This window comes from Carcharodon carcharias (genome assembly GCF_017639515.1).
Source record: "Carcharodon carcharias isolate sCarCar2 chromosome 39 unlocalized genomic scaffold, sCarCar2.pri SUPER_39_unloc_3, whole genome shotgun sequence".
NCBI classification, from domain to species: Eukaryota; Metazoa; Chordata; class Chondrichthyes; order Lamniformes; family Lamnidae; genus Carcharodon; species Carcharodon carcharias.
The window spans coordinates 1-10,000 of record NW_024470836.1 but is presented as its reverse complement, the minus strand read 5'-3'; the positions used below and the strand labels follow the sequence as shown (position 1 = coordinate 10,000).

General features: G+C 56.6%; 1 protein-coding gene across 1 annotated transcript in view; it reads left to right on the top strand.

Moving 5' to 3' along the window:
* Nucleotides 1–7,876, top strand: part of ube2s (ubiquitin-conjugating enzyme E2S) — a 26,735-nt gene extending 18,859 nt beyond the window's left edge. The window contains exons 3-4 of the mRNA XM_041182347.1: nucleotides 1–85; nucleotides 7,160–7,876. The exon at nucleotides 1–85 is cut by the window's left edge and continues 106 nt beyond it. Coding sequence (XP_041038281.1) covers nucleotides 1–85; nucleotides 7,160–7,522 — 448 coding nt within the window. The 3' untranslated portion in view covers nucleotides 7,523–7,876. The remainder of the gene's footprint in view (nucleotides 86–7,159) is intronic.
* Nucleotides 7,877–10,000: the final 2,124 nt, after the last annotated feature.

Below are 10,000 nucleotides of genomic sequence, written 5' to 3'. Positions count from 1 at the left end.
CAATGTCAGTCCGAGCGGCGAGATCTGTGTCAACGTCCTGAAGAGGGACTGGAAGGCTGAGCTCGGGATCCGGCACATTCTCCTGGTGAGTGGCTGATGCCAGCCCGGCAGGGGGGCATTCCGGTACGTTCCCTGCCCCACTCCCCACCTCCCCCCGGCTCAACATGGCTTACACAGGAACAGGGGGAGGCCCATTCAGCCCCTTCTGGAGCCTGTTACACAGCAACAGGAGGAGGCCCATTCAGCCCCTTCTCGAGCCTGTTACACAGCAACAGGGGGAGGCCCATTCAGCCCCTTCTCGAGCCTGTTACACAGGAACAGGAGGATCCCATTCAGCCCCTTCTGGAGCCTGTTACACAGGAACAGGAGGAGGCCCATTCAGCCCCTTCTCGAGCCTGTTACACAGGAACAGGAGGATCCCATTCAGCCCCTTCTGGAGCCTGTTACACAGGAACAGGAGGAGGCCCATTCAGCCCCTTCTCGAGCCTGTTACACAGGAACAGGGGGAGGCCCATTCAGCCCCTTCTCGAGCCTGTTACACAGCAACAGGGGGAGGCCCATTCAGCCCCTTCTCGAGCCTGTTACACAGGAACAGGAGGAGGCCCATTCAGCCCCTTCTCGAGCCTGTTACACAGGAACAGGAGGAGGCCCATTCAGCCCCTTCTCGAGCCTGTTACACAGGAACAGGAGGATCCCATTCAGCCCCTTCTCGAGCCTGTTACACAGGAACAGGAGGAGGCCAATTCAGCCCCTTCTCGAGCCTGTTACACAGGAACAGGAGGAGGCCCATTCAGCCCCTTCTCGAGCCTGTTACACAGGAACAGGAGGAGACCCATTCAGCCCCTTCTGGAGCCTGTTACACAGGAACAGGAGGATCCCATTCAGCCCCTTCTCGAGCCTGTTACACAGGAACAGGAGGAGGCCCATTCAGCCCCTTCTCGAGCCTGTTACACAGGAACAGGAGGATCCCATTCAGCCCCTCGAGCCTGTTACACAGGAACAGGAGGAGGCCCATTCAGCCCCTTCTCGAGCCTGTTACACAGGAACAGGAGGAGGCCCATTCAGCCCTTTCTCGAGCCTGTTACACAGGAACAGGAGGATCCCATTCAGCCCCTCGAGCCTGTTACACAGGAACAGGAGGAGGCCCATTCAGCCCCTTCTCGAGCCTGTTACACAGGAACAGGAGGAGGCCCATTCAGCCCCTTCTCGAGCCTGTTACACAGGAACAGGAGGCCCCATTCAGCCCCTTCTCGAGCCTGTTACACAGGAACAGAAGGAGGCCCATTCAGCTCCTTCTCGAGCCTGTTACACAGGAACTGGAGGATCCCATTCAGCCCCTCGAGACTGTTACACAGGAACAGGAGGATCCCATTCAGCCCCTTGAGACTGTTACACAGGAACAGGAGGAGGCCCATTCAGACCCTTCTCGAGCCTGTTACACAGGAACAGGAGGATCCCATTCAGCCCCTCGAGACTGTTACACAGGAACAGGAGGAGGCCCATTCAGCCCCTTCTCGAGCCTGTTACACAGGAACAGGAGGAGGCCCCATTCAGCCCCTTCTCGAGCCTGTTACACAGGAACAGGAGGAGACCCATTCAGCCCCCTGTCAGACCCTCTTGGGTGAACGTTTCTCACTGCCACTTGTTCTCACTGCATTTGGATGATTTTTATCCCAGCGCTCCACTCCCCACCCTATCCAATCATGATTCAATATGCACACTAACTGTTACCTTTCCTCCCTCTCCCTGTATCTTACTCACTCTCCCTCCCACCTTCTTTCACACTGTCTCTCTATCTCTCCTTGCACCTCTCCGCCTCTCTATCACTCCTTGCGCCTTTCTCTCTCCCTCTCTCTCTCCCTCTCTCACCTTGCGCCTCTTCCCTCTGTCTCTCTCCTTGTGCAACCCCGCTCTCTTTCTCTCTCTCTTTCCGCCTCCCTGTCTCTCTTTCCGCCTCCCTGTCTCTCTTTCCGCCTCCCTGTCTCTCTTTCCGCCTCCCTGTCTCTCTTTCCGCCTCCCTGTCTCTCTTTCCGCCTCCCTGTCTCTCTTTCCGCCTCCCTGTCTCTCTTTCCGCCTCCCTGTCTCTCTTTCCGCCTCCCTGTCTCTCTTTCCGCCTCCCTGTCTCTCTTTCCGCCTCCCTGTCTCTCTTCCGCCTCCCTGTCTCTCTTTCCGCCTCCCTGTCTCTCTTTCCGCCTCCCTGTCTCTCTTTCCGCCTCCCTGTCTCTCTTTCCGCCTCCCTGTCTCTCTTCCGCCTCCTGTCTCTCTTTCCGCCTCCCTGTCTCTCTTTCCGCCTCCCTGTCTCTCTTCCGCCTCCCTGTCTCTCTTTCCGCCTCCCTGTCTTCTCTTTTCCGCCTCCCTGTTTCTCTTTTCCGCCTCCCTGTCTCTCTTTCCGCCTCCCTGTCTCTCTTTCCGCCTCCCTGTCTCTCTTTCCGCCTCCCTGTCTCTCTTTCCGCCTCCCTGTCTCTCTTTTCCGCCTCCTGTCTCTCTTTCCGCCTCCCTGTCTCTCTTTCCGCCTCCCTGTCTCTCTTTCCGCCTCCCTGTCTCTCTTTCCGCCTCCCTGTCTCTCTTTCCGCCTCCCTGTCTCTCTTTTCCGCCTCCCTGTCTCTCTTTCCGCCTCCCTGTCTCTCTTTTTCCGCCTCCCTGTCTCTCTTTCCGCCTCCCTGTCTCTCTTTCCGCCTCCCTGTCTCTCTTTCCGCCTCCCTGTCTCTCTTTCCGCCTCCCTGTCTCTCTTTCCGCCTCCCTGTCTCTCTTTCCGCCTCCCTGTCTCTCTTTCCGCCTCCCTGTCTCTCTTTCCGCCTCCCTGTCTCTCTTTCCGCCTCCCTGTCTCTCTTTCCGCCTCCCTGTCTCTCTTTCCGCCTCCCTGTCTCTCTTTCCGCCTCCCTGTCTCTCTTTTCCGCCTCCCTGTCTCTCTTTCCGCCTCCCTGTCTCTCTTTCCGCCTCCCTGTCTCTCTTTCCGCCTCCCTGTCTCTCTTTCCGCCTCCCTGTCTCTCTTTCCGCCTCCCTGTCTCTCTTTCCGCCTCCCTGTCTCTCTTTCCGCCTCCCTGTCTCTCTTTCCGCCTCCCTGTCTCTCTTTCCGCCTCCCTGTCTCTCTTTCCGCCTCCCTGTCTCTCTTTCCGCCTCCCTGTCTCTCTTTCCGCCTCCCTGTCTCTCTTTCCGCCTCCCTGTCTCTCTTTCCGCCTCCCTGTCTCTCTTTCCGCCTCCCTGTCTCTCTTTCCGCCTCCCTGTCTCTCTTTTCCGCCTCCCTGTCTCTCTTTCCGCCTCCCTGTCTCTCTTTCCGCCTCCCTGTCTCTCTTTCCGCCTCCCTGTCTCTCTTTTCCGCCTCCCTGTCTCTCTTTTCCGCCTCCCTGTCTCTCTTTCCGCCTCCCTGTCTCTCTTTCCGCCTCCCTGTCTCTCTTTCCGCCTCCCTGTCTCTCTTTCCGCCTCCCTGTCTCTCTTTCCGCCTCCCTGTCTCTCTTTTCCGCCTCCCTGTCTCTCTTTCCGCCTCCCTGTCTCTCTTTCCGCCTCCCTGTCTCTCTTTTCCGCCTCCCTGTCTCTCTTTCCGCCTCCCTGTCTCTCTTTCCGCCTCCCTGTCTCTCTTTCCGCCTCCCTGTCTCTCTTTCCGCCTCCCTGTCTCTCTTTCCGCCTCCCTGTCTCTCTTTCCGCCTCCCTGTCTCTCTTTCCGCCTCCCTGTCTCTCTTTCCGCCTCCCTGTCTCTCTTTCCGCCTCCCTGTCTCTCTTTCCGCCTCCCTGTCTCTCTTTCCGCCTCCCTGTCTCTCTTTCCGCCTCCCTGTCTCTCTTTCCGCCTCCCTGTCTCTCTTTCCGCCTCCCTGTCGTCTCTTTTCCGCCTCCCTGTCTCTCTTTCCGCCTCCCTGTCTCTCTTTCGCCTCCCTGTCTCTCTTTCGCCTCCCTGTCTCTCTTCCGCCTCCCTGTCTCTCTTTCCGCCTCCCTGACTCTCTCTTCCGCCTCCTGTCGCTCTTTCCGCCTCCCTGTCTCTCTTCCGCCTCCCTGTCTCTCTTTCCCGCCTCCCTGTCTCTCTTTCCGCCTCCTGACTCTCTTTCCGCCTCCCTGTCTCTCTTTCCCCCTCCCTGTCTCTCTTTTCCCCTCCCTGTCTCTCTCTCATCTCCTCCCTGTCTCTCTTTCCCCCTCCCTGTCTCTCTCTCCCCCTCCCTGTCTCTCTTTCCCCCTCCCTGTCTCTCTCTCCCCCTCCCTGTCTCTCTTTCCGCCTCCCTGTCTCTCTTTCCGCCTCCCTGTCTCTCTTTCCGCCTCCCTGTCTCTCTTTCCGCCTCCCTGTCTCTCTTTCCGCCTCCCTCTCTCTCTTTCCGCCTCCCTCTCTCTCTTTCCGCCTCTCTCTCTCTCTCTCTCTTTCCGCCTCCCTGTCTCTCTCTCTCTTTCCGCCTCTCTCTCTCTCTCTCCTTCCGCCTCTCTCTCTCTCTCCTTCCGCCTCTCTCTCTCTCTCCTTCCGCCTCTCTCTCTCTCTCCTTCCGCCTCTCTCTCTCTCTCCTTCCGCCTCTCTCTCTCTCTCCTTCCGCCTCTCTCTCTCTCTCTTTCCGCCTCTCTCTCTCTCTCTTTCCGCCTCTCTCTCTCTCTTTCTGCCTCTCTCTCTCTCTCTTTCCGCCTCTCTCTCTCTCTCTCTTTCCGCCTCTCTCTCTCTCTTTCCGCCTCTCTCTCTCTCTTTCCGCCTCTCTCTCTCTCTTTCCGCCTCTCTCTCTCTCTTTCCGCCTCTCTCTCTCTCTCTTTCCGCCTCTCTCTCTCTCTCTCTTTCCGCCTCTCTCTCTCTCTCTTTCCGCCTCTCTCTCTCTCTCTTTCCGCCTCTCTCTCTCTCTCCCCTTCCGCCTCTCTCTCTCTTTCCGCCTCTCTCTCTCTCTCTTTCCGCCTCTCTCTCTCTCTCTTTCCGCCTCTCTCTCTCTCTCTTTCCGCCTCTCTCTCTCTCTCTTTCCGCCTCTCTCTCTCTCTCTTTCCGCCTCTCTCTCTCTCTCTTTCCGCCTCTCTCTCTTCCAACTCTCTCTTTTCCGCCTCTCTCTCTTCCGCCTCTCTCTCTCTCTCTTTCCGCCTCTCTCTCTCTCTCTTTCCGCCTCTCTCTCTCTCTCTTTCCGCCTCTCTCTCTCTCTCTTTCCGCCTCTCTCTCTCTCTCTTTCCGCCTCTCTCTCTCTCTCTCTTTCCGCCTCTCTCTCTCTCTCTCTTTCCGCCTCTCTCTCTCTCTTTCCGCCTCTCTCTCTCTCTCTTTCCGCCTCTCTCTCTCTCTCTCTTTCCGCCTCTCTCTCTCTCTCTCTTTCCGCCTCTCTCTCTCTCTCTCTCCTTCCGCCTCTCTCTCTCTCTCTCTCCTTCCGCCTCTCTCTCTCTCTCTCTCCTTCCGCCTCTCTCTCTCTCTCTCTCCTTCCGCCTCTCTCTCTCTCTCTCTCCTTCCGCCTCTCTCTCTCTCTCTCTCCTTCCGCCTCTCTCTCTCTCTCTCTCTTTCCGCCTCTCTCTCTCCTTCCGCCTCTCTCTCTCTCTCTTTCCGCCTCTCTCTCTCTCTCTTTCCGCCTCTCTCTCTCTCTCTTTCCGCCTCTCTCTCTCTCTTTCCGCCTCTCTCTCTCTCTCTTTCCGCCTCTCTCTCTCTCTCTTTCCGCCTCTCTCTCTCTCTCTTTCCGCCTCTCTCTCTCTCTCTTTCCGCCTCTCTCTCTCTCTCTCCTTCCGCCTCTCTCTCTCTCTCTCCTTCCGCCTCTCTCTCTCTCTCCTTCCGCCTCTCTCTCTCTCTCTCCTTCCGCCTCTCTCTCTCTCTCTCTTTCCGCCTCTCTCTCTCTCTCTTTCCGCCTCTCTCTCTCTCTCTTTCCGCCTCTCTCTCTCTCTCTTTCCGCCTCTCTCTCTTTCCGCCTCTCTCTCTTTCCGCCTCTCTCTCTTTCCGCCTCTCTCTCTTTCCGCCTCTCTCTCTTTCCGCCTCTCTCTCTTTCCGCCTCTCTCTCTCTCTCTTTCCGCCTCTCTCTCTCTCTCTTTCCGCCTCTCTCTCTCTCTCTTTCCCGCCGCTCTCTCTCTCTCTTCCGCTCTCTCTCTCTCTCTTCCGCCTCTCTCTCTCTCTCTTTCCGCCTCTCTCTCTCTCTCTTTCCGCCTCTCTCTCTCTCTCTTTCCGCCTCTCTCTCTCTCTCTTTTCCGCCTCTCTCTCTCTTTCTCCGCCTCTCTCTCTCTTTCTCCGCCTCTCTCTCTTCTCTTCTCTCTCTCCCCCTCTCCGCCTCTCTCTCTCTCTCTTTTCCGCCTCTCTCTCTCTCTCTTTCCGCCTCTCTCTCTCTCTTTCCGCCTCTCTCTCTCTCTTTCCGCCTCTCTCTCTCTCTTTCCACCTCTCTCTCTCTCTCTTTCCGCCTCTCTCTCTCTCTCTCTTTCCGCCTCTCTCTCTCTTTCCGCCTCTCTCTCTCTCTCTCTCTTTCCGCCTCTCTCTCTCTCTCTCTTTCCGCCTCTCTCTCTCTCTCCTTCCGCCTCTCTCTCTCTCTCCTTCCGCCTCTCTCTCTCTCTCTTTCCGCCTCTCTCTCTCTCTCTTTCCGCCTCTCTCTCTCTCTTTCCGCCTCTCTCTCTCTCTCTTTCCGCCTCTCTCTCTCTCTCTTTCCGCCTCTCTCTCTCTGGTTCCGCCTCTCTCTCTCTCTTTCCGCCTCTCTCTCTCTCTCTCTTTCCGCCTCTCTCTCTCTCTCTCTTTCCGCCTCTCTCTCTCTCTCTCTCCTTCCGCCTCTCTCTCTCTCTCTCTCTCCTTCCGCCTCTCTCTCTCTCTCTCTCTCTCCTTCCGCCTCTCTCTCTCTCTCTCTCTCCTTCCGCCTCTCTCTCTCTCTCCTTCCGCCTCTCTCTCTCTCTCTCTCTCTCCTTCCGCCTCTCTCTCTCTCTCTCCTTCCGCCTCTCTCTCTCTCTCTCCTTCCGCCTCTCTCTCTCTCTCTCTCCTTCCGCCTCTCTCTCTCTCTCTCTCCTTCCGCCTCTCTCTCTCTCTCTCTCCTTGTCCCTCTCTCTCTCTCCTTCTGCCTCTCTCTCTCTCCATCTCCCCCTCTCTCTCTCCGTCTCCCCCTCGCTCTCTCCTTCTGCCTCTCTCTCTCTCTCTCTCCTTCCGCCTCTCTCTCTCTCTCCTTCTGCCTCTCTCTCTCTCTCTCCTTCCGCCTCTCTCTCTCTCTCTCTCTCTCTCCTTCCGCCTCTCTCTCTCTCTCTCCTTCCGCCTCTCTCTCTCTCTCCCCAGACGATCAAATGCCTGCTCATCCACCCGAACCCAGAGTCGGCCCTGAACGAGGAGGCCGGCCGGCTGCTGCTGGAAGAGTATGAGGAGTACGCCTCGAGGGCGCGCCTGCTGACTGACATCCACGCCCGGGTCTGGTTCAGGGAGGGGGGGCCCTCCTCCACCACCACCACCACCACCACCACCTCCTCCACCACCTCCTCCACCTCCTCCTCCACCTCCACCTCGGCTCCCCCCTCCTCGCCCTGCGGCCCACCCCCTCGCCAGCCTGAAGGCCCCATTGCGAAGAAGCATGCCGGGGAGAAGAAACCCTCCTCATCCAGCTCCTCCAGCACCAAGAAGAAGAGGGCCCTTCGGCGGCTGTAGGGACGGGGAAGTCGTGTGCGTGAGTGTGTGTGTGTGTGTGTGTGTGTGTGTGTGTGTTTGTGTGCGTGAGCGTGAGTGTGTGCGTGCGCGCATCTGCCCGGGTCTCCCCATCCCAAACCCCCAGCTCCCCCACCTCCCAGTCAACGGCCAAGCCTTTACCAATATAGCGCCGGCTGCAGGTTGGGTGGGGGTGGGGGGTGGGTTTGGTCTCGGGAGTTCTGGACGTTGGTTGGGAGCTAAACCCTCCCCCACCTCCCCCATCGTTTCACACTTGGTTTTTTTTTTGTACCAACGCAAAATGGGGTTTAAACAAAAAAAAAGAGAGAGAGAGAGAGAGAGAAGGAATCAGTTGTTGGATCTGGCGGGTGGGAGGGGGGGTGGGTGGGTGGGGTGGGGGAGGAGGCAGGTTAAGGAACCAGGGTTGCCAGCGGACAGGCTGCACTCTCATCTCACCCAGCTTTAAGTTATATATTTTGTGTCCATTTTTTTTTTGCTTTTAAGTTATGAACCCACCGTGAGAAAAGAGTAACACACGATCGCCCGCTTGTCCTTTCTGCTCCGTTACGTGATCACACCGACAGTGCAGAGGGAACTGGACTCTGTATCTAACCCCGTGCTGTATCTGTCCTGGGAGTGTTTGATGGGGACAGTGTAGAGGGAGATTTACTCTGTATCTAACCCCGTGCTGTACCTGCCCTGGGAGTGTTTGATGGGGACGGTGTAGAGGGAGATTTACTCTGTATCTAACCCCGTGCTGTACCTGTCCTGGGAGTGTTTGATGGGGACGGTGTAGAGGGAGATTTACTCTGTATCTAACACCGTGCTGTACCTGTCCTGGGAGTGTTTGATGGGGACAGTGTAGAGGGAGATTTACTCTGTACCTAACCCCGTGCTGTACCTGTCCTGGGAGTGTTTGATGGGGACAGTGTAGAGGGAGATTTACACTGTATCTAACCCCGTGCTGTACCTGTCCTGGGAGTGTTTGATGGGGACAGTGTGGAGGGAGCTTTACTCTGTATCTAACCCTGTGCTGTACCTGTCCTGGGAGTGTTTGATGAGGACAGCGTAGAGGGAGCTTTACTCTGTATCTAACCCCGTGCTGTACCTGTCCTGGGAGTGTTTGATGGGGACAGTGTAGAGGGAGCTTGACTCTGTATCTAACCCCGTGCTGTACCTGTCCTGGGAGTGTTTGATGGGGACAGTGTAGAGGGAGCTTGACTCTGTATCTAACCCCGTGCTGTACCTGTCCTGGGAGTGTTTGATGGGGACGGTGTAGAGGGAGATTTGCTCTGTATCTAACCCCGTGCTGTACCTGTCCTGGGAGTGTTTGATGGGGACAGTGTAGAGGGAGATTTACTCTGTATCTAACCCCGTGCTGTACCTGTCCTGGGAGTGTTTGATGGGGACGGTGTAGAGGGAGATTTGCTCTGTATCTAACCCCGTGCTGTACCTGTCCTGGGAGTGTTTGATGGGGACAGTGTAGAGGGAGATTTGCTCTGTATCTAACCCCGTGCTGTACCTGTCCTGGGAGTGTTTGATGGGGACAGTGTAGAGGGAGATTTGCTCTGTATCTAACCCCGTGCAGCACTTGTCCTGGGAGTGTTTGATGGGGACAGTGTAGAGGGAGATTTACTCTGTATCTAACCCCGTACTGTACCTGTCCTGGGAGTGTTTGATGGGGACGGTGTAGAGAGAGCTTTACTCTGTATCTAACCCCGTGCTGTACCTGTCCTGGGAGTGTTTGATGGGGACGGTGTAGAGGGAGCTTTACTCTGTATCTAACCCCGTGCTGTACCTGTCCTGGGAGTGTTTGATGGGGATGGAGTAGAGGTATCTTTACTCTGTATCTAACCCTGTGCTGTACCTGTCCTGGGAGTGTTTGATGGGACAGTGTAGAGGGAGATTTACACTGTATCTAACCCCGTGCTGTACCTGTCCTGGGAGTGTTTGATGGGGACAGTGTAGAGGGAGATTTACTCTGTATCTAACCCCGTGCTGTACCTGTCCTGGGAGTGTTTGATGGGGACAGTGTAGAGGGAGATTTACTCTGTATCTAACCCCGTGCTGTACCTGTCCTGGGAGTGTTTGATGGAGACAGTGTAGAGGGAGATTTACTCTGTATCTAACCCCGTGCTGTACCTGTCCTGGGAGTGTTTGATGGGACAGTGTAGAGGGAGCTTTACTCTGTATCTAACCCCGTGCTGTACCTGTCCTGGGAGTGTTTGATGGGGACGGTGTAGAGGGAGATTTACTCTGTATCTAACCCCGTGTTGTACCTGTCCTGGGAGTGTTTGATGGGGACGGTGTAGAGGCAACTTTACTCTGTATCTAACCCCGTGCTGTACCTGTCCTGGGAGTGTTTGATGGGGACGGTGTAGAGGCAACTTTACTCTGTATCTAACCCCGTGCTGTACCTGTCCTGGGAGTGTTTGATGGGGACAGTGTAGAGGGATCTTTACTCTGTATCTAACCCCGTGC